This window comes from Hippopotamus amphibius, chromosome 6 (genome assembly GCF_030028045.1).
Source record: "Hippopotamus amphibius kiboko isolate mHipAmp2 chromosome 6, mHipAmp2.hap2, whole genome shotgun sequence".
In the NCBI taxonomy this organism is placed as follows: Eukaryota; Metazoa; Chordata; class Mammalia; order Artiodactyla; family Hippopotamidae; genus Hippopotamus; species Hippopotamus amphibius.
The window spans coordinates 149,297,529-149,322,784 of record NC_080191.1 but is presented as its reverse complement, the minus strand read 5'-3'; the positions used below and the strand labels follow the sequence as shown (position 1 = coordinate 149,322,784).

Sequence of the window (25,256 nt, the reverse complement as noted above, 5' to 3'; positions counted from 1 at the left end):
AGGTTAGTTTTTAATGTCTTTGTCTACGACAAAAAAAAAAAAAGAGGTAAAGTCAAATATCCTTAGAAGTCTATGTGTATTGTCCACTATCATCATGTACGTGGTTTTGCATATACAGTATATACACGAATATGCTAACAAAACATGTAATGTTTATTGTAATGATCAGTATGTAATTCCCAAATGAGAATATAATCAGAAACCGTCACTCAAGGATATCTCTGCTCGGAACACTTCAGCAAATTAATGAAGATTCTATTTTGTTGGCCCTTCTTGTTCATCCTCATCATTCCATCTTCCATAGATGACTTTATCAATCCATCTAACTCTTCCTTAGCCCTCATTTGTCTAAGTTTTTCCTATAAGGCCTGGAGGACCACCCACTTGCCTGGAAACTGTTTGATCTCTTTGCCATTGATCAGGCAAACCCTTACATCTTTCTCACATTTTTAAAATAGGTTTCAAACTTGCAATGATTATTGCTGATTTGACTGACTCCATTCACTGCCCATGAGCAGTGAGCTCATTGAATAAAATGGCGAGTTCACACTGGGCTCTTTCTAAATCTTCATCTTCCCTTTTATCTTTTGATCAATATTTTGGAATCCAACTAGGTTAAATGCATGCATAATGTGACCTTGATATTACTGGGGTTTCATATCAGTCTTGAGTTTCCGGGTTCCTCACCAGGGAACTGGGAACAAGTTCCAACCCCAGGGGCTAAAAGAACTCTCTTTCTGCTAACATAATGTGGATACTTCCTTAGGGATCCCATAACATTCTTTTCCTAGGTTTGTTGTGTGCCAAGTGTAATTGCTCAAAAGAGTATCTTTGAGTCTTGGGTCTCTAACAATTGATTTCTATGAAAGCTTTTGCTTTCCTCAAATAAATTCTGTAAAATCCTGGCCATGGCACTAGATTCCTAAATCCCTGCCTCTCCTGAACAAATGATTACATTTTCTCTTCAGGGATGCAAGCCCCAGTCCTTTGATGGGAAGTGTCCTTTCCTGAAACAGGAAAAGCTGACATGAATCCCATTTGTACAGGGCCTTGAGACTTCCTGTGTCTCAACTTGATCATCCCCAGGTCAGTAGTAGCAGCTCAGAAGTTCATTAACGAGCTTACTATTAAATCTTTCCTACCCAGAATCAAGTGGACTATACAAAGCAGGGTCTTTGCTACAATGGCTATGAATACTAGATACCTACAATTCATATTGAACCACCCGAGCCCTCACTCTTCGCTGCTAACCTAGAGACACCATGGAGCCTCACACCTTCCTTCAAGGGATACGTTAATTCTCTTAAGGTTTTCATGAAATTTGGAATTTTCAGATGTTCTTGCTTCGTCTACTCTTCTATGAACTGGCATGGTTTGTTTCTCCATACCCACAGAACTGTTTCTTTTTTTCCTTAAAAACAACTCACATAAAAAAAGACTTGCCAGCTGTTAATGCTTTCCAAAATTATTTATTTATATTTTAATTTATAAATATGCTACCGTTAATGCCTATGGGCACATTTGCAAAACTAAAAACACAATTTAAAAAATAAGGCAAACATCAGGCAAACTGTGATATAGGGGGAAAAAAAAGAGCATTGTCTGTGCCTATATTAACCCCCCTTCGAGCGAACATCTAAATAAACAGATGGATAGTGTACTGTGCCCCCAAAGAAACGTAAATGTTTCCTCAAATCAATACCATGAACCAGTTCAGGGATGCAAAAAACTTCTCTCGAAAGTGAAAGGGTGATCACTTCGTAGTCTCAGCATCTGCAGTGCTAGAACCTAACATCTCTCTACTAAGGTCTTCCATGTATTCTGTCCCAAAAGCTCAATAAATAAATACTACTTGTAAGTGACATGTAATAAGTGCTCAATAAATAAATAGTTGTTTGCTTTTAACATGCATACCGCTTTAGTTCCAAACTCTTTTGCTTTCTTTATGCTGTTTGCCATATCTGGTATCTCTCTCTCTCTTTTTTTTTTTATTCAGTCTTGCTTGTGTTCTCTTTTTATCTGAGGAACAGTCAGTAGAAATTTTACTTTATGTTAGTGTAGTTGTTTGTGTGTGTTGCATAATCTATGAAGTAGTGAAAATACATCTTAATGCTTATTTGCCAGCCTTTCTGATTCCAATGTATAGATTAAAAGCTACAAAATGAGCATTTAGAAAGCACAACTTCAGCATAAATCAAGGTTTCTATGAATTACATCTCCTGATAAATTCTGTAAGAAAGTCATACAGCAAGTTGTCTGAGGATAAATGCATGTATCTCTAAGAAAACATACATCCAGTAGGGAAAAAATGCACACGTATATGTATTTTCTCCATAGAATCTTAGGTCAGGGAAAAAGTTAAATAAAATTTAAGAAGAATCTATTGCAGGCTACTATGTAAGCAGCTATGCCTGGAAGAAGGAATAGAAGAAGCAGAAAATGAGATTCTTGTCCTTGACGGGCTTACAATTCTCCAACAGAAAAGGTAAACAATTCTCTCTATAGAGTATTAAACAGGTACATTGAGCTATGGAGGGTGGCATACAGCAATGCATTCATCCTCTAAAACATTTCCCCTGAGAGAACAGAAGACCACATGATTTATTATCTAAATTATGAAAATTTTGATAGTGAAAGGGGCCCAATTAATTACCCTAGGACAGCAGGCATAGACTAGGACGGTCTTGGTAAAACCTAGGTGTATGGTCACCCTAAGCATGGAGTCAAGAAAGAATGTGGACATCACAGTGCTGACCACTCTCTGTTGAGGTTTCTTCCTGAGCAAACATACTGCTCTCAAGATGTGTATCCGTCAAGGCAGCAAGTGCAGAGGAAGATGAAGGACAGGGGACCTAGAAGGGGTAGAGATCACTTTGCTTTTCTATTCTCTTCTCTTCCTTCCACTGACTGTTTCTCTTTTGAATATCCTAGTTCTTATATATCTCTCATCACTAATCATGCACGTTTTGGCCAAAATTTTTGGCCTGGGTGACCTCAACTGTCTGCAAAAGTTGACTGCCCAACCTGGTCCAGACAGAAAGACGATCAGAATCACCAAGACCTGCTGTTTCACGTTGGAGGCATGTCCAACTCATTTTCTCTTAGAAGTGGACTGGATGAGACCATCACACTTTATTTACAATGGATGAGCGCACTACACTTTTTCAGTTACTCAGACATACATAAACTCTACGATCAACATTTTGGTATATCCTTCCTGCCTCATGCCACCCATCATCAGCCACAGTGCCTTTCACAAACCAAGTGGTCAGTAGCTTTTGTTTGACTGAATGAGTAAATGACGCGATAGCTATGCCTAGAGACAGGAGAACAGAGCTTACAGACAACAACTATTTCTACCCTCCTCTACCTGCAGAGAACTACCCAAAGGAGCAAGCACATATCCTAGCACGTGTGCCAGTTTGCTTCCCCAATGCACATTTTTTCCTGAAGGAACAGATCTCAAAATGTTTAACGTAATTCAGTGGAAAATTTGGCTTTACATGTAGAATTCCATTTTAACTTCAATAGCACATCTGTGCCTCCCTTCATTTAACAAAATAATTAGCAAATATGTATTGACCACCTACTATGTGCTAGTCACTCTTCTAGATGTTTGAGGACACAGCAGTGAGCTAACTTTCAAAAGTTTCTGTTCTTATGGATATTTCAATTCATTCACTTGATAATCATGTAGGAAGTCACTGGTGAATTCATAACGATGAATGAGAGGTGATCCCTTCCCTCCAAAAAATTGCACTATATCCAAGATGCCTTCAAAGAATACCAAGAGCTAATCTACAAGGGAAAGTTAAAGGGTTCTAGGAGAAGACTTATAAGCAAAGTGTTATGACAGGGTGGAAGACAAGAATATTTCAATGCAATAAGGGTTAAAGAAGGCCGAACTAAGAAAGTGGCATTCTCATTGTAGGCTCACAAAACTACACCGCCTGTATTAGTCACACGGTTCTATAAGTTTTTTAAGTGCTGGGAAAAACTTTAACAACAATGAGAAAATCAATACACCTTTGAAGCAGTCTAAATAAGCCTGTTTGGGTATGAGCTCCTCAGTAAAACAATGTGTATTTCATTTCCCTAAATACCAGTGTTAGCGCCTGAACAGAATAATCATTTGCAAATTGAGTGCTTACTAAGTGTCAGGCACTGCTCGATGTGTATTACATATAATGGCGCATTTAACCTCCCTGACAATCCTATGAAGTTGGCACCTATTATTATCTGCATGGTAACAGGAGGAAACTGAGGCACAATGATGTTAAGTCACTTGTCCAAAGTCATACAGAGAGCAAATGGCAGAGTTGAGAGTCAAAAGCAGTCTAGCTCTCACATCTGAGTTCTCAGTCTCTGCACTGGATTGCCTCTCTGTTGAGCTGATGAAAATAATTTCTTCAGAGTTATTAATGAATGATAATGCCTTCATCTTCAGAAAAGACACAAATGTACAATGCCATTTAATACTGCAACCTAAAGAAGTGACTCATGTGCCATTTTTGTCATTGAGGGAAACATTTGGGGGCCAGGATTTTCTGATGCCTCACAAACTATCAACTTATTTTGAGATGTACTGCTGCCTTGAAAAAAATTGTATGCTTGAATGAAGGAAGGTATTGAGGAAGGAAGAAACTGAATCCTATAGTACTGAGCTGAGGCCAGGGGAAAGAGGGTTTCATCATGGGGGAAACTTTGGTGACCAAAATACAAACCGAACACAGTGGAAGGAAAGAAAAGAGATGCCAGAACAGAGGCATGGGCTATTTAAAGGGGTCTAAACATTCAGAAAGCAAATCTGAACACATCATAATTTTGTCTGTTATCTACCCTGAATAGATATCACCCATAAAAATCAGCAAGTGCTTTTATGTTACTTGTACAGCCTTCTGCTCTCTTGGAAGAAGGCACCAGTCTTCTACCAGTGAGCTGCTAACACTTGGAGAACAGATTCTTTATTGTATCCTGGTGAGATTTTCACAAATAGGTTTTGTGGTTAGTGATGGTGTTTTGTTAAGGTGGTTCTTCTATTTGGATTAAATGGACAGTGCTACACATAAAATTGTTTTAAAGATCCATTCTCCTTGGATCACAAGTGTCCTGTGTAACAATTTTGACCATATAAAGATAGTCTCCAGGTATAAGCTACCTCTCTCCCAGCTCTACATTCAACTCATTCTGACCTTTCACACATTCCTATCCTTTCAGTACAGGAAACAAGCTTGCCTGAGTTGGGAGCATAGGACTCAACTTGCAACCCTCACCATCACCATATTCACCCTCTGGCTGACAACACTAGTATTAATAACAATGGTGTCAACCTAAAATGTGTAGATTTCATTTCATAGATTTCATAGATTTCAAATGGTTTTACAAATATTATTACTTTGACACACCGAAGACACACACACCCTTCCAAAATATCAGTTTTATTAAAATCATCTTTATTCTAGAAATGGACCATAGAATGTTAGGAGGAAGACTTGGATTAAGTGACTTGTCCAAGGTCAAGCATGTTCTGAAAGAGTAAGAGGCATGATGCCACGACCTGGGTTCAGCCTTCACACAGGACCACACAAACAGTGTTTCCCCCTTTCCTTTTCTCTCCCACTATTTGGTGCTTAGGTTAATACAACCCAGGGAACCTTTTCTAAGACATACATATTCTTCTGGCATTGGGCAGCTTTCTTCTGGCTTGTCTTTTTTTGTTTCATTTTGGAGCCAAAAAATTATCCTGCTCGAGATCGATCGGTAAGAAAAAAATGCTCTTGATAATGTAGTCTCAACTAAGAAATGTTATGAAGTAAAAGACAACCTAAAAAAACTGAAAACCTGTTCCATCAACCTTTAAAGTGCCTCTGATTCCCTTTCAGAATCTCTGTAAACATCTTTGAGTGGTTCCCAGCCCCTATCCATCTTGCGGGAAGTGAGTGAGGGTGTTGGGGTTGTCAAAGCAACTGGCAGCCACTACTGGTGTGTAAAATGGGGTGCCCGGAGCTGCTGAACCTCCTGCAATGCACAAGACAGTCCCAAACAACACAAAATACAACTGCCTAAAATTTCCAAGAGTAACCGCTGTTGAGAAACATTAAACATGAGACCTGCTTCTACTCAGTTAAAAATTCAGAAGTATTAAGTACCTTTATTCTTTTAGTTGGTTTTATTTTAGTAGTAAAATATCACAAAGCTGTGAAAATGCATATCATTTTAGTAAACTGTAGTTTAAATGGGCATCTGTAAGCTGCCTTTGAAATCTCACCGCAGTGTATGTATATTTTGGTTCTATTGGGAAATTGATTCCAAGTTCCAAAGAACCGGTTTACCATATTGGAGCCTGCCTATGCCAGCTAATAACTCTTTACCTCACTCTTTTCCTCTTTACCTGGAGGTCCCAGGTGCTTGAGAAATGTGTAGCTGAGTTTATGACTGTGGTCCAGTTTCACAATATGATAGATACTCAAGATGTTTTATCAGACTGTATATTCTCTATATACTCCAGGATTTTTTCCTACCCAAGCAGATTAGGAAATAGAATGGCAAGCAGTAAGACTATACTTTCTCCTTACTTCTAGGGAGTTACAAGAAAGTTCTGGCTACTTTTGCTGTAAGCTGTTCCTCTGCTGTGAATGGATTTATTTTCTGCTCTGTATACTCTTCTTTCCAACTGCTTTACATTTTATATTGGCTGTGGAAACTGCTGGTGTGAACTACTGAAAGCAAAATTAGATTCAGGATTGTCTGTTTTTGTATGGCCAGACTCTCCTCTAGAGATTTTGTCCCTTTTCAGGATGACCTAAGATAACGTTCTTTGTTTTTCCCTGATCTTTGCACAAGAAGTTGGATAAAACTTTATGATCCTCTACCAGATTAGAGAAACACGTTCTGGATTTTCACACATACCAAAAGGTGAGGGTGCCCTCTGCTGGGGAAGAAGTGCTCCAAGCATGGGGCTCAATTCTTGGTCCTGGGAGAGTGCCCTGGGCTGTGGTGGGGCAGGAGACAGGTCACAGGCAAGAGCATTTCCCGGAGGAAAGCTCCAGAAGGAAACCTTTAAGAACAAATACTCAACAAGCTTCTCAGGTTTATCAGGCTCCACAAATGCTCTTCAGAGAGTCAGGGCAGCACATTATTTAATTTGATGCTGTTCTGTGATACCAGTCAGTCTCTACCCTAGAGTTATACCATTGGCTTCAGGCTAAACCTGTTAGTGTGTTATTACTTATGATTTCCTTGAGATTTGGATATTATTTCATTCATCTGGAAAATGAAAGGATTCACTTTTAGATTTTTCTTTTCTCACAAGAGTAGTAGGAACTGCCTTTATGGAAACTGACCCTAGTGGCTGACACTGGGTCACCCCAGGACCTGGAATATTACCATATTTAAGGACTCAAATGCCTTCACACGTGCCTTTGTAGTTTAACTTTGTCCTTAGGAATGGTGCCAATATCTAATTTCCTATTAGCCTGCAGTCACCGCCTAGTTTAAGCTCATCCATTACCTCTCAGGAGAATTCCAACAATGACCTCCCACCTCCAGTCTTCTCACCCTCAAAAGCATCCTCTAAAGAGTTGCCAAGGTCCTCTCTCTAAAGTGCAGAACTTCATGTCATTTAGTACTTAAAACCTGTAGGATAAAATCCAAGCTCCTTCATGCCTTCTTCCTGCTTTCCTCACCTGCTCTAAACTTAGCAAGAAGGTCCTGCTGGGGTTTCCCACTCTTCCTTCTACTTCTCAGTTCTGCACCTGTGTTCCAGCTGTACCCTATACATAGAATGCCCTTCTCAGTCTTATTCTCCCTTTGTTTGACTAATACCTGCTCATCATTTTAGGCTGAACCAGGTTCTCATCTCTAGGTCTCCCTCCCTAAACACATCAACCCTCTCAGCTGCACTTGTGTATATATCCTCACTTAAAAAAGTGCACAACATGAGAGTTGAGAGTTAAGTTTTATCTGGGGCGCAATGAGGACTGCAGTCCAGGAGACAGCATCCCAGATAGCTCTGAGAAACTGCTCCAAAGTGATGGGGCGGGGGGGGGGCGGATATCAGTATATATGTGATTTTGGTGAAAGGGGAAAACATGCAATCAAGCACATATTGTTTACAGAAGGTTTCTGCTAGGCTGGTGCAGGTGATTGCTAGGTATGAGGAGCAGACGTCACCATGAGAGATTTTAGCATTTTTCTAGATATGAGGAGATACAAGAATTAGGCTCATAAAGTTGGCTCCTGGAAATATCTGACTATCTGAAGAGCTGTTCTGCCAGTTCTTCACAGAGCACGGAGTGCCTCATTTCAGCTTTCCACCCTAAACACCTTTCAGGAGGGCGTTGGCAGTCCGCAGCTGCAGCAGCACATGATTTAATCTTTGTAGAGGTAGATGGCAAATGCCAATGGTGTGTGCCAACTGTAGTTGACACTCCACTTTACTTGTTGTGATATAATCATCTTTGTGCATGTCTGCCTCCCCATTAGCACTTAATGATAGGAAATGGCTTATTCATCTTAGAATCTTTGTGGAAAGTATGAATTCATAAAGTATTCAAATATGAGTCTAATAAAAGTATATACTCAGACCTATGGCCCTATCAGGACTCCAATTCCCCATAAACCCATACCTAAAAAGCGAAGTAGAGATACCCGGTATAGCCAGAGGCTGTCACTGTCCCTGCTAAACACAAGAGATCTTGGCTGGGTAAGATCCCACATTACTTTCCCTAGCAATAATCCTTCAGTTGTTCCCTAACTTCTACAGGAAAAAGTCCAAGCTCATCTGCCTGGAATCCAAGGCTACCATAATCTGTCCCCAACATAATTTCCTGGCCCTCTCCTTTTACACAAAACTTCTGCTTCTCTTCAGATTCTACATTAACGCTTTCCACCTTCAATGCCCTTGTATGTACTATGTCTTTGGCCAAAGGTGGGGGGGGGAAGCTCCTTTTTCTTCATTACCACTTAAAAATAATGATAGCCATTCTTCAGGTCTTAGCACTGAATCAGTCCATTAGAGCCAAAAGTAATCATTTCCCCCTTTAAAATTCTATAGCACTTATGCTCTGTACTTCTTAGTTAACATTATGTACTTAACATTTGCATAGTTCTTTATGGCTATAAAACTGTCATATTTTGATTACTCTTTTCAAATATGGCTGTTATATCAATACTCAAATTGGCAGCTCACAGAGGTCAGCATCATGTCCTTATACTTTTGAATGTTACCATGACGCCAAACCTTATGGTAGTAAGCATAATAAACATTTACTGATAATGTTGATAACCCTATTTGGGGGCTCCACATGGAAAAATTAATCATGAAAAATAAAGTCAAACAGGGCTTCCTAGGTGGCGCAGTGGTTAAGAATCCACCTGCCAATGCAGGGGACACGGGTTTGATTCCTGCTCCAGGAAGATCCCACATGCTGCGGAGCAACTAAGCCCATGTGCCACAACTATTGAGCATGCACTTTAGAACCCCTGAGCCACAACTATTGAGCCCATGTGCTGCAACTACTGAAGCCCATGTGCCTAGAGCCTGTGCTCCGCAACAAGAGAAGCCACGGCAATGAGGAGCCCGCACACCACAATGAACAGTAGCCCCCACTCACTGCAACTAAAAGAAAGCCCATACACAGCAAAAAAGACCCAAAACAGCCAATTTAATTAATTAATTAATTAATTTAAAAAACTAAAAAAATAAAAAAGTCAAACATACATATACAATCTGAAATGAGTTCTATTCATCTAGGCCTCTTCAACTAGACATATATTTTTCTATAGGAGTAATAACACACTTCTTGATAAGGCCAGGAAAGGAAAAGTTGACTGTATCAGATTAATAAGCCAGAACTAAGGAGAAAGCATGTCTGCTGGTAAGACAAGCATGGGATTGGGATAGAGGAGGTGGACCAGGCACTAAAGGAAATAGTAATTACCTGCACTGTTTAATCAACCACATAATAGAGTTTTTAGAGAGTGCACCAGTGGTCAATAGTTTGGCAAGAAATTAGCATCAAGGAATTCCAACAGAAGTTAATAAAGTTTTGTAAAAGATGCACGAGAAAAGAATGACATTATGGAAATAGTACATTACCACAGTTAAGAGGCCAAATTTTGATGACAAATATATCTGTTTCAATTCTGACCCTTTCACTACTTTTTTGGAAAACTAGTCTCAGTTTGAGGAACCTCCATTTCCCATTTCATCGCTTGGTTGTAAGAATTAAATGAGATGTAAAAGCAATTACCATATACATGGTAGGCACTCAAGAAATACTGGTTGCTGTTACAAATAACAATACTACTATTGTTGCATGTGGTGATTATCAACTGAGAATCTAGAGACAGGCGATATTTGAAATTTCAGGCTAGTAGGCAGACACTGAACTTCAAGAAAAATTCTCATCCATTACTGAACAATCTTGCAGGAGCAAGCGTGGCTAGAACTCCATAATAACCACATCTGGTATGATAATAAAGTAGGAACACATCAACTGGATTTGGTCTGCAAAAGGTAGAGGCTTGGTCTCAGGGACAACTTTCAGCTATTAGAATTAAGCAACTTGGCAGAGGCAGACTTATTACAAAGGTCCAGAGACCAAACTATAACTTCTTTAATGTCCACCAGCTACTGAAATGCACGAACCCACAGCACTGTAGGGGCTGCACCTCCTAACGAACGTCAAATGACTAAGGATAATGGAGTGGGCGAGAGGAGGGATAAACCAGCACCACTTTGGGGAGGGCAACGTGCTTTACTCCATCTACAGATTTAAATATTAATCTCACTCCGACTCCAAAACACCCTCACAGAAACACCTAGAATAATATGTAATCAAATTATCTGGGCACACCGTAGCCCAGTCAAGTTGACACTTAAAATTAACCCTCACAAACACCTACTATTTACCAGGTACTGTAAGAGGCACTAGAATGGTAGTTTCCTGTGGCTTAGTCTAGAGCTGCTTCCAGAGTTGATGGAGATGTTCTCTCTCATTCAATATAGTAGCCACTAGCCACCTGTGGCTACTAAGCACTTGAAATCTACCTGTGTACCCAATAAGCTGAATTTTAAATTTTAATTTTAATTCATTTAAATATAAGTAGCCACACATGGCTAGTAGCTACCATATCAAATAATACAGGTCTAGGGAAAGGAGGTAATAAACAAGTAAACCAACAAGTAATTACACAATGTGAGACTTATGCAGGTAAAGGACAAGGTTCTGGCTGAGGTAGGGCAGAACTTATTTAGATAAAATGGTCAGAGTAGGCCTCATTGAAGAGGTTATCAGTGTTTAAGCTTAAAGCCTAAAGGCCTAAATCTTGAGAAGGAGCAGCCAGATGAATAATTGAGAGAATAGATTCCAGGCAGGAGGAACCACATACACAAATGCCCCAAGGCAGGAAACTTCATATTTGCTTTGAGCAACTGAATAAGCCACACTTGACTGGAGGATGATGGAAAATGTGTTGAACAGGAAAACAAGGACAGCCTATTACAAGAGTGGCAGGCCTCCATAGGAGCTTGGATTTTATTGAGGTAATTTACAGTTACATTTTTTAAAGATCATGGTGGCTGACTGCTGCATAGGAAATATATGAGCCTTCAAAAAGATGCTTCTTGTGTGTGTGTATGTGTGTGTGTGTGTGTGTGTGTGTGTGTGTTTGTTTTAGTGAATTTGCTAGTTTTGCTCTCCTCCCAATCAGAATATAATCTCTTTAACACTACTGTCTATTTGTATTCAAAAGGAATACGCACTTTGCATCAGTATTAATTTATGTGAAAGTAATGGCATGTATATACATATGCTCTTGAGCTTTTTTAAGTACAGGAAGAAACAACCTGCTAAATACGTTGCAAATAAAGAAGAATTCTGTAGTTAAAACCAGCCAACAAATACACTTCTAAGAAGTACCTATATCAGTTACATAAATGAAATAGCTGCATACAAACTCCATAAGATTGTCCTTGGACTCTTGAGGGAGGTCAATTTCTGGTTATAGAATAAAGAAAAAGAGGAAGAACTTTTTCAAAACAAGTTGAAAAGACAGCCATGAAACTGACTAATGTCAAGCAAAGCAGACCCATGGAGAAAGATTAAAGCAGTTGGAGTTAATTAATTAACCTGGGGAAGAGAAGATTAATAAGTTATTGTGAGGATAGGGTAGAACTGCTATCCAGAGGATAAAGGCTAGTTGGGGTTGCAGTATCACTGGATAGAAGACTGAAGCCTGCAGACTAAAACTGCAGAAGGTGCTATTTATGGCTGTGAAACTCTGGAATCAGTGAGGAAAGCAGAGCAATGTCCTTCCATGGAGGTCTTTAAAACAGAATAGATTCTCATCAGTCTCATTTGAAAGGTTTAAGTGTGATCCTGCCCAAAGGCAAGGTGCTGAACGGAATGACTTCTCAAGGTCCCAGCCAGGCAGCCCAATGAGACCACACAGCTGATGGTGTGCTGTGATTTTCTTTTGTTTACTCATATCTTATTGTTTTACACCACCATGTGGCCACACCGAGTAGAAATGCTATAAATTTTGAATCTGAACATTGGCCTTAAGAAATGTCAATAATAGATTCTCATACTTTTAGAACTGCAGTCTGCTTAGAAATATTCAATGTGTAAAGTCACCTGGCATGAATATCTTTATATTATACATAGTGATCCTTTTTCAGTATTAATTTGGAAAACAATACTGGTATCTATCGTATGAATAATGTGTCAAACTCCTTTATTGTGTATTTGCTGTTTGATAGAAATAGGATTTGATTCACAATAAGCTGAGTTCATAACATAAAAATCTTTTATTTTAGATTCATATATATTTGAAAGCCAGATTCTGACCCTTTTACATTTAACAGATGTATTAAGAAAATATGGCTTCAGAAAGAATTTTTTTAATGAATTCAAATACAGTATCAAAAGAATGGCAGATTTGCTTGCAGAAAAAGCAATAATTGTTGACACATTTCTGAAGACATCATGTTAAAAATAATTTTAAATCCAACACAATAAGACACTGTGCTTCCTGGTACTTTTCTTCTTTAATTTATGTAATAAATACATCAGCATCCATTAGCATTTATTAAGCTCTCAGATGAGCTAATTGTCACATTGGATTCTACATTGGAGAAATTAAACCAACAAAGCCCAGTCTGTGCCTCCATTCCCATGTCACCTCTACTACAAAAGCTTTTCATTAAATTTGGACAGCAAAGTAGACCTTGGGCCAGACTGCTTGTGTCACAATCATAGTAAACTATATAACTCTGTAGGCCTCAGGATTTTTGTAATAAGAATTTAATTTTTTAAGTTTAAATAAATAAATAAAATCATGCTTCGTCATTTAATCAACACATACTTATTGTGTGCTGACTACACTGTATAGTGCCACGCTAATAATTCCTGGGCACTGCAGAGACAGCAGTGAATTAAACAGACAAAATCCCTGCCCTCTGGGAGCTTCCATTTCAGTAAAAAGCCAGATAGTAAATATTTTAGGCTTTGTGGGCCATAAGGTCTCGGTCATAATTATTCAACTCTGCTTCTGTAGCACAAAAGCAACCATAAACAAAACGTAAACAATACACAGATGAATGAGCATTGCCACGTTGCATTAAAACAATGAACAAACCCAAGTGGCAGACCATATTTGACCCACAGGCCATGGGTTGCTGACCCCCGTAATAGAGGAAGACAGCAATAAACACTACCAGAATGAAAAATAATAAAATAAACACTATGTGGAATGGCGATAAATACTGTGGAAAAAGTAAAAACAAGCAAGAGTACGGATAGTACTGGAGTGTGTCAGGGTAGTCCTTACTGAGAAAACAATACCCGATAAAGACCTGAAGGAGGTGAACAAGAGAGTCAGGGGGCGTCCAGGGAAAGGATATTCTAGGACAGGGACTGTCAGGTGCAAAATCCCAGAGGCAATAGAGTACCTGTTCCTTTTGAGGGAAGCAGGTGGACAGTTTGGAGCAAGTAGGAAATGAGATCAGAGAAGTACTATGTGACCAGATGGTATGCGGCTCCACTGCCATTTTAAAGACTGGTTTTCACTCCGAGTGAGATAGGAAGCCTTTGCAGTTTTAAGCACAGCAGTGACCTGCTCTGGTGCACTAATTTTAATGGGATTGTTCTGGCTGCTGTATTGAGAATAGACAGAGGGAGAAGCAGGGAGTCCAGTTTGGAGTCTGCTGCAGTAATCCCTGTGAGACATGATAGACCAGATGGTAATGCTGGAGGGGGTGAGAAGTGGCAGGATTCTGAAATAGGTTAAAGATAACCTGACCAGAATTTAATCTTTGATTGGATGGGGAATGTGAGAGAAAGAAGGGAATCAATGATGACTCCAAATTTTTGCCTGAGAAATTGGATAGGTGGAGAAGACGATTAGAGAATGAAAAAGAGGAAGAAAGGAACAGCAGGGTCTCAGGTATGGAAATAAGTTTGAAATACCTATTAGGTATCCAAGTAGAGATGTTGAGGAGGCAGCTTTTGGGAGAGTCTGCAGATCCAAGAAGAGGATTAAACTCAGGGTATAAATGTACAAGTTGCCAACCCATGGTTTTAAACATGGTTTAAACATGGGTGGTGTTTAAAACCATGAAACTGGTGAGATCACCAAGGCATGAAATATAGAAAGAAAGAGAATGGGTCCAAGCACTGTGCCCTGAGGAACTCCAAGGTTAGGAATCCAGGGAGATGAGGAGACAACAGCAAAGGAGACTGAATAGAGCAACCAGTAAGACAGGAGGGAAGTCATCAAGAGCAGAGCTGTGGAAGCCCAGTGGGAAGTGGATACTGGAGGAGAGAACAGTCGCCATCAGCTATACTTGAGAGTATGTGTATAAAATAAAGACTGAGAATTGAGCCATTGCATTTAGGAGTATGGAGACCATTTGTAGCATTGACAAAAGCAGTTTCAGGGAAGTGGGAGGAATAAGAGCCTTGCTGGAGTGAATTCCAGAGGGGAGTTCTTGTCCTTTCATTTGCTTGGGTTTTCTTTAAGAGAAAGAATTCAGATAACTGGAAGGGAAGTGGATCAAGAGAGGCTTTGGGGGTATCTTGTTTCATTTTAAGGTGGTAAAAAGAACAGCATTTTGGTGTGTTAGTAGAAAAGGAGAAATTTAAAGAGAGAGCAAGAGGGAAAGAGAGAAAGAAAGAGAATTGCTAGAGCGGTTGCCATAGGTGGGCAAGACAGGATGAGATCTGGTGTAGAACCATGGGTGGGCTGGATTCATATTCTGCATGTAAAGCGCTTATCATGGTGCACAGCACTTAGTAAATCTCAAAACCGACAGATATTAAACTACCAACTGTCAATTAAAAGAGTTTGGCTGATGTCATCTTACAGTTCCAATGCAGCTACAACATTTGGTAGATTAATGAAAGTTAGTTGAATAGAATAAAGATGATGAAAGGAGGACACTTAGAAGCAACACCGAATCATTTTGATTAGCATCTAGGATAGTGGTCTAAAGGCAAACAAAGATACCTGAAGAAAAGTAGGAAGAGTGATGGGCTACTGTTTCCTTCTGACTCATGTGGTGAGTCAGCCAAAACCAGGATCCCACAAGGTACTTGACTCCTTGTAGATACTCTGGGTTAATTAATTATCTTTGCCCTTTGAAAACTCAGCATGATGAAAAACCACTGTCTCTTGCCTCACAAATATTGCATGGTACACATAATGTTATTTCCATGTCCTTTTCATGTTCTTCCACTGATTTTTACGCTGACTCATAAATGCTAAGCTGTAAGGCAGAGCCATGATAGGGAACCAGACAAAGGAAGGTGGGTGGTAAAAGCATAACTGCCATTTCCACTGGGAAGAAAATGGGGTTGGAGCAACTGCAACCTAAATTGTGTTCCTAATATGAACACAGCTCTGTGCCAGGTTCTGGAAGAAATGCATTATACTTATGAAAAATATCCCAGCAAACATGTAGCTCCATGAAGCCATATTTTGTTATTTAACACTGGTATCTTTTATGATTATAATAATTGTGCTTCACTGAGGGCAAGTAGCAAATTTCAATGAATCTTAATTCCTCACTTATTTCAATATAGATTTGGAGATGTGTTCCTTTGGAAAAAGACTTGAGCACCCAGGTGTCATAAAACCGTACTTAAGAAAGTAGCAATTTGACAAAACATTATAATAGAAAAAGGAACTTTTGGAAAACATTAATAAAAGTGCTAAAACGCCTAACTTTACAATGGTGAATTCAAAACCAACTCCCCAAAAGCTTTACAAACGCAGGAAAGCCCTAGAAGCCCACTGTAGTGACCTACCTCCTCGTCTCTCACAATCGTTCCAATCCAAACATGGCAATAATTAACATGATGGAAACAATTGATTTAGATTTTGCTTCACTCAAGATGCCGTGTCTATGATCCAGGATTATCTTTCACAGTTTTTGCTTGTTTCAAAGTTGTAAAGTTTCTTTCCTGAACTCTGCTTAGTAATTTTAGTACAATGTGTACGTTGTCCCTGACATAGTTAAGGAGGCTTGTGACCAGAATGTATAGAAGCTGGCGTCCGCCTATTGATTGACAATCACACCAATGTTTGCCACCTGTTGCTCAACCTAATAATTTGTTTCTCTTAGAGTTAGGCAAATTATGCCAAATCTGATCCAGCACAGGTGTTGTGTAAATACAGTCTTACTGGAACACCATCGCCTTTATTTTTTTAACTTATTGTCTACAGCCACCTCTGAAAGGCAAAGGTGAATCATCATGGCCCACAAAGCCTAAAATATTTACTATCTGGCCCTTTACAGAAAAAGGTTGTCCACCCTGATTTAACTAATAGCTGGTGTCCTCATCAGGCAACGTTTGTTTGAGCCATAAGTATATATCCAAATGCTGACGGAAGGAGGAATCAGAGCAAAGAATCAAATCATCACTTCAGAGGACCCAACTTCTATGAATACAGTGTGTGCTGTCCTTGGCAGTGAGACTTTATGTTTTTCCTTGACTTATAAATCTGGTTTATAAAATGGATTTCTATTAGGCGACAGGCACCTACATGTCAAGTAGACTTCCTTTTTAGGTTGTCAGGGGAGGAAAATTTTTGCAAATGTTTTGATCAAAATGCAAATATTTGAAATTTACTGTGCCCCCCTCTAGTCTGATTTCTATAATTGTTTCCTACCCCATATATGTTCACGCACTATGAAAACCTCCTAGCTCATTTTATCTTGTCATTAAACTAGGGCTTTGAAAAATATAAAAGGATTTCTGAAAGATTAGTTATTCTTAAATTATTGTCATTTATTTTGAAATGTCAGTGGATAGCTTCTTTCCAATACCACATGTGTAAAAAAAAGAAACGCTAAGCTGAATAATCCTTCAAACGGTGGTATTTTTTTCCATTGTTAACCTTTCTGAATTTTTGTCTGTCCTGAGCGAGACTCTATACGTTCTTATTCTTCAACGGAGTACCATAGTAAGTTCATAGCTGCTCTGCCTCAGATGACATATATATTTAGGGAAGGAAAATTTCTAATTCAATTTACAATTATGTTAAGAAACAATACATATCTGCGGGCAAAGATAAGAAAAACATTCAGGGTACACAGTGATAGGTCTGCTTACATAAATAAACTTTTGGTACTAGTGATTAGGTACGCAGGATTATTATATGTTTAATTGGCCAACGTGACAATTTGGAATTACTTCCAGTCACATTTAATTGGATTTGGACTCTCTGGAGAAAAGAAATAGAGAGGGCTAGCAGAGAAACAGCCATAAAAGTAAACTGTTTTTCTAAAGGGTGCTAAGCAATGAATTAATATCCTTTGCACAATAGTTTTTAATATCCCCTCAGCTTAATAAGACTAATGCAGTAGTTGTACACAATAGATTTCCAAACTAATTCAATTAACCATAAAGGCTGGGGGAGGGGAGCATTTGTTGAATTGGAAATTTTTTACTTTCAATTTTAAGGAGACTAGTTTAATCAGAGGTGAATAATCTTTAACTTAGGTAAAGTCTGAGATATGCTTTAGACCCAGTATAATAGTAAGCTATCTATGCTATGCTATGTTTGAAGGTGTTCTAGAGTCCGTAAAATATGTTACTCTATAAATGTTTTGAAGCTTAATAAGAGGTAACCAAAACAAAGCCTCCTTTCATAGTCTTTACATATTCTATACCGTACAAACAGGGAAACCATGTAGAAGACAAATGGCATGTTGCTTCTCTTATAGTTTTAGTTTTGGTACCAAAAAAAAAAAAAGACCTACTTTCTACATTTTAAAATGTGCCTTATGCTTTGCTTAATATTAGTCTAGTCAAATTTATACATTACAAAATCTTCTTCGGTATTTATATATACTGCCTGTTATAGTTTTCCTTCTGTCCTATAAGCTTGTTTTTTAAAAAAATCTGTCCTTGTTCTTAGGAGTGCCATGGTTGCTGACTACATGTTCTGGCTCTGTGGAGGAAGTGAACAGTGTATAAGCAAGCTCATCAAACTGTATTGGCAGGTAAAAATTGATGTCCCAACTTGGGAGGAGGAGCCCATTTCATTTTTAGAACCAAAATGAAGGATTGGTGCTTAAAAGACTGCTGAAAAAGGTAGCTCTGGGCATATCAATCAGAAGGACACTACTCACTAGTAATGTATTTATAATGAAGTAGATTTTCTGAGACTAATTTTAAGGGCAAAATTCAAGGTTGTTAACCCTTGGCCCATACTTCAGTTTTACAACCCAATATAAATTTTAGACATCCCAGGAACTATTTTCCCAGGCATGCTGCTATAATGACATGATCCTTTAAAAAATGAACATTGTATTTTCATAGATTCTTCTTGGTCTATGACCTGCAAAAGCAGATGTGAGAAGTATACCAATTACATGATAAAGGAAAATACAAAGATCTGTTTTTTTTGCGGGGTAACATAGTATTTGAAACACTTAACCAATAATAAACTGCAGATCATCATTCTTATTTATTATTCAAAATGGCAGCAAGAAGTCATACCAAAGGTCAATTAGATGTCAAGAAGAGAGCCATAATTTCTTAGAATTGTAAGGAGAATTAGAATTTACTAGTTCAGCCTCCTTCACAACAAACAAATCTGTTCTTATCTTATCTTCTCCCCACAAATTATCAATGACTTTCTGCTCAAATATAGTCAAAGTGAAGAGCTCACTTATCCCCCCAAAACAACCTCTACTTTGGTAATTATTAAACTGTTTTCCTCATTAAAATGGATTTCTACACCCTTAAAACTTCCATCAAGTAGTTCCCAGTGAGGCCACGTGGACGAAATGGGAACTCACTTCCAAATCAAATATTTCAAATATTTGAAAATCCAGTACAGAAGCACTCCCTCTTCCAAATCTTTTCCTCTCCAAGAAAGGATTTCTTTTTCCTCTCCAAAAAAGGCCAACTGTGTGTGGCCTTTTTTTTCTTTGTATTTCAAGATGGTTTAATGTAATTGAATGTGAACCTTTCAACCAACTAGGGTAAGATCTGCTAAAACACATATGAAAGTGATAAATAATTGTCAACAGTCTTCTGATGCTTCCTGATTTTTCCCACATTTTCACTATTGTGTCTTGGCCCCTAGTTTTCTGTTTCTATATCACATGTTATATCCATTAAACATAAAGTATTAACTTTATCATATAAAATTCTCAGCAATTTATATGGTTCTGTCTAAATATTTGGAGCTCAATTTGCCTACTATAAAAAATAAAGATTTAAATTAGCTCTAATATACTTGAGACCTGTAAATTGACTTTCAATTCAAGTAGATAAAATTATTATCTCAAAAAATGATTAATTTGCTACTAAGTGTAAGACTTTCCTAGGGAGTCTGGAACATGCAAAATAGTAGTATTTGTTTTTATATGTAAGTAGTTGTAAAGAATTGCTAAATGTTAAAAATAAGCAAATAATATCTACTACAGATATAGTAAAAGAAAAGAGCTTTTTATTAAAGAATTTCAGTGGCTTTTTTTTTAAGCTCTTTATTGGAATATAATTGCTTTACACTCTTGTACCAGCTTTTGAGGTACACCAAAGTGAATCAGCTGTATTTATACATATATCCCCATATCCCCTCCCTCCCGCGACTCCGTCCTGCTCTCCCTGTCTTGGCCCTTTAAGGCATCACCCATCATCGAGTTGATCTCCCTTTGTAATACAGCAACTTCCCACTAGCTATCTATTTTACAGTTGGTAGTGTATATATGTCAGTGCTACTCTCTCACTTTGTCCCAGCTTCCCCTTCACCCCCCACCCCCGCAACCCAGTGTCCTCCAGTCCATTCTCTGCATCTGCATCCTTATTCTTGACCTGTCACTGGGTTCATCAGTACCTTTTTTTTTTTTTTTTTAGATTCCGTATATATGAGTTAGCATACAGTATTTGTTTTTCTCTTTCTGGCTTACTTCACTCTGTATGACAGACTCTAGGTCTATCCACCTCATTACATAAAGCTCCATATCATTCCTTTTTATGGCTGAGTAATATTCCATTGTATATATATGCCACATCTTCTTTATCTATCAGAGGCTTTTGAAGAAAGGTGGGAAAGGAGCTGAATCTTGAGGGTTAGATGATATTCATCAAGCCTGGCATTTACTGAGTCCCAAACAAATGTTTGTTTTAATTTATTCATTCATTAAACAAACATATATTGAGTACCTACTGTTTTTTCTACACAGCTAGGAAAAAATAAATTCAATGTTGGTGCAACCTAAGATAGGTTAAGAGCTTAAAATTTTTGTAAATAAATTTTTGTTTTCTTTAGCTTTAAAGAGCATTAATATCCCTATTTTACTTACCTAAAATAAATTTTTTTACTAAAAAAAACTCCACTTACCAATATGTGCATATTTGCTATACAAAAAAGGAATAAAAATGAATACTATTATTTTACTATCCTGCATTAATAAAAGATCATTTAAAACCTATTTGTATTTGTATTCTCTTTTTCTCCTTTAATTTGAAGCAGCTTGGTATATTGAAAAAGGGCCCTTGTCTGTAAGTCAGATCTGACTCAGTCCAAGTTCTAACACCAACATCTAACCTAAAGCAGGCTGGCCTCTAGAAGAGCTTCAAGTAGAAAATAAGAGGTGACTAGCATAAGATGTTTGAGAAAGTCTATTCTTTTTTTTGTTGTTTTTGTTTTTTGTTTTGTTTTGTTTTTTAATTTTATTTATTTATTACTTTTGCGAGGGTACACCAAGTTCAATCATCTGTTTTTATACACACATTCCCTCCCTCCCTTGACTCCCCCCCCACCCTCCCTTGAGTCCCCCACACCCTCCCCGCCCCAGGCCTCTAAGGCATCTTCCATCCTCTAGTTGAACTCCCTTTGTTATACAACAACTTCCCACTGGCTATCTATTTTACAGTTGGTAGTATATATATGTCTGTGCTACTCTCTCGCTTCGTCTCAGCTTGCCCTTCACCCCCCACCCCCTCCCAAATCTCGAGTTCTCCAGTCCATTCTCTGCACCTGCGTCCTTGTTCTTGTCCCTGAGTTCATCAGTACCATTTTTAGATTCCGTATATGTGAGTTAGCATACAATATTTGTCTTTCTCTTTCTGACTTACTTCACTCTGTATGACAGACTGTAGGTCTATCCACCTCATTACATATAGCTCCATCTCATCCCTTTTTATAGCTGAGTAATATTGCATTGTATATATATGCCACATCTTCTGTATCCATTCATTTGTTGATGGGCATTTAGGTTGTTTCCATGTCCTGGCTATTGTAAATAGTGCTGCAATAAACATTATGGTACATGTTTCTTTTGGGATTATGGTTTTCTTTGGGTATATGTCCAGGAGTGGGATTACTGGATCATATGGTAGTTCTATTTTTAGTTTCTTAAGGAACCTCCAAACTGTTTTCCATAGTGGCTGTACCAACTTACATTTCCCCAACAGTGCAGGAGAGTTCCCTTTTCTCCACACCCTCTGCAACATTTGTTGTTTCCAGATTTTGTGATGATGGCCATTCTGATCGGTGTGAGGTGATACCTCATTGTGGCTTTGACTTGCATTTCTCTGATGATTAGTGATATTGAGCATCTTTTCATGTGTTTGTTGGCCATCTGTATGTCTTCTTTGGAGAAATGTCTATTTAGGTCTTCCGCCCATTTGTGGATTGGGTTATTTGCTTTTTTGGTATTAAGCTGCATGAGCTGCTTGTATACTCATGAAACTAAAAAGCTTTTGCACAGCGAAAGAAACCATAAACAAGACTAGAAGGCAACCCTCAGAATGGGAAAAAATAGTTGCCTATGAAACAACGGACAAAGAGAAGGTCTATTCTTAAAGCCCATCTTAGCTCTAAAATCTTATGTTTTCAGGTACATCCAAATATGATGTCACACAGCCTACTGAATGGGAGAAAATATTTACAAGTGATATGACTAATAAGGGGTTAATATCCAAAATACATAAACAGTTCATACAACTCAACATCAAAGAAACAAACAACTAAATTAAAAATGGGCAGAAGGGACTTCCCTGGTGGTGCAGTGATTGGGAGTCCGCCTGCCAATGCAGGGGACACGGGTTCAGTCCCTGGTCCAGGAGGATCCCACATGGCGAGGAGCGGCTGGGCCCGTGCGCCACAACTACTGAGCCTGTGCTCTAGAGCCCGTGAGCCGCAACTAATGAGCCTGTGTGCCACAACTGCTGAGGCCCGTGCACCTAGAGCCTGTGCTCCACACCGGGGGAGGCCACCACAGTGAGGAGCCTGCGCACCACGGTGAGGAGTGGCCCCCGCTCACCGCAACTGGAGAGAGCCCGTGTGCAGCAATGAAGACTCAATACAGCCAATAAATAAATTAATTAATTAATTAATAAAGATATGTTTCTATCATATTTTAAAAAAAGAAAAATGGGCAGAAGACCTGAATAGACATTTTTCCGCAAAGGACATGCAAACGGCAAATAGGCACCTGAAAAGATGCTCAACATTGTTAACTATCAGGAAAATGCAAATCAAAATTGCAGTGAGATATGACCTCACACCTGTCAGAATTGCCATCATCAAAACGACCACAAATAACGAATGTTGGCGAGGAAGTGGAGAAAAGAGATCCCTTATACACTGTTGGGAATGAAAATTGGTGCAGCCACTATGGAAAACAGTATGGAGATTCCTCAAAAAATTAACTAACTAAATAAATAAAATAAATACTAAAAATAGAACTACCATATGACCCAGCAATTCCACTCTCAAGTATATATCTGAAAAAAAGTTAAAAACTAATTTGAAAAGATACATGCACGCCAATGTTCACAGAAGCATTACTTACAATTGCCAAGATATGGAAGCAACCTAAGTGTCCAGCAACAGATAAATGGACAAAGAAGATGCCACACACACATACACACAGACACACACACACACAATGGAATACTACTCAACCATAAAGAAGAACAAAACTTTCCCATTTGCAACATGGGTGCACTTGGAAGGCATTATGCTAAGTGAAATAAGTCAGGCAGAGAAAGACAAATACTGTGTGATGTCACTTTTATGTGGAATCTTAAAAATACAACAAACTGATGAAGTTAAAAAAGAAGCAGACTCACACATATAGAGAACACACTAGTGGGGATAGGGAAGAGGTGGGGAAATATAGGGGTAGGAGATTAAAAGACACAAACTATTATGTATAAAATAAGCTACAAATATATTTTATACAATGCAGGGAAGATAGCCAATATTTTATAATAACTATAAATGGAGTACAACCTTTAAAATTTTTGAATAACTATATCATGCACCTGTAATTTATATAATGTACATCAACTATACTTCAAATAAAAAACAAATATGATGTCACATATTTAAGGAAATTTGTAACATAATTTGTTACAGAAAAAAGTAACATGATTAGAAAATATATCCTCCAGATAAGTTCTATAAACAGAACCCCTCTAACCTGCCCCAACATCAGCACACCATACCAGCGTCTCAATAGTTACATACTTCCTTCTGCTGGCCAGCCTCTCCCTGATCTTGATTCAAATGCATACATCTTCCCCCAAACCTTGCTCTGTTTAAATCAGAAGGGGTTTTGAGAATGCTGCCAGAAAGTACACAGTCCATGCCAACTTTAAAGAGAGGGCTGTCCCACTATGCAAACCACCATGGCAATTGCGCTGTTGAATGTAAGAGTGTCTCATACATCACAGACTAGAAATTACGTCTGCATGTACATTTGTAGACATCCATTAAGGCTGAAGAGATAGGGGGTATTTTCACTACTTTTCTAAGTGGAAAAGTTACTATATATCTGCGTTTCAACCATATAAAATCCCTATCACCCTGGTCAGTTCTTTTAGAGATGTTAAACGGAAATGGAAAATTCCAGAAGGTAAAAATTTAAGAACAAGTCTACACCTATTCCTACAGATTGTTGACTTACAAACTCTGATGCAGAAGAGATGTTTGCTTTGGTGAGCTCAAGGACACCTTTCAACTGTATTAGGAATACTTTCATATCAACTCAGCAAGTAAAAAAAGGCATAAAGCTCTACCCTATATGACAGCTCATACTGGGATATTATCATACTGGGATATATCACTTTCATTAAAAGTGTTTGCACCCATTATTCTATAATAGTATCACCTCTTCAGAGCTAGAGAGGACTGGAAATAACTTGTCACACCATACCTGCATTCATGCTTCTAAAACTTGATACTCATTTTCTGTTATCACCCAGTCTCCTCAAACACCCCCAGGCCTCACCACAATTCCAAGCTAATCAGCAAAATGGGAAGTCCCTAGTCAGGCTGGGAATTAGCATTTTGAAGCAGTGGCTCTTATGTATTTATATATTGTTCCTAAAGTCATAAAATTATTCCAAGAAAAACTTAAGAGTAAACTCTAGTCTACCTCCCAAGCCCCCCTGCCCCTTAGATCCAAAGTTAGATCTAATAGCATCAGGAGCTGAGTGAGATTTAATAGCATCAGGAAATGTAAAAACAAACAAGGCTTCCTCTTCCACTCCTGTTTCCCTTTCCTGTTTTCTCACCTTCGTTTTCAGCCATGCTCTCAGCCACGTGAGTTATCTTGTGTGCGGCTTTATCTCCTGCAATCTGAGGAACAGTGTCAACTCTGGTCTGCATCACCCAGCAGAGTGGAGTGAGAAAAGGAGAAAACAGCTACTTTTGTTTCAGAACTCCCGCGAAACAAATACAGAAGAACCACACTAAATGCGGGCAAGCTGCCTGATCAG

At 38.6% G+C, this 25,256-nt stretch overlaps 1 protein-coding gene across 1 annotated transcript in view; it reads left to right on the top strand.

Moving 5' to 3' along the window:
* SPATA16 (spermatogenesis associated 16) overlaps positions 1–25,256 on the top strand; it is a 213,308-nt gene that overhangs the window by 113,328 nt on the left and 74,724 nt on the right. The window contains exon 5 of the mRNA XM_057737812.1: positions 18,430–18,514. Coding sequence (XP_057593795.1) covers positions 18,430–18,514 — 85 coding nt within the window. The remainder of the gene's footprint in view (positions 1–18,429; positions 18,515–25,256) is intronic.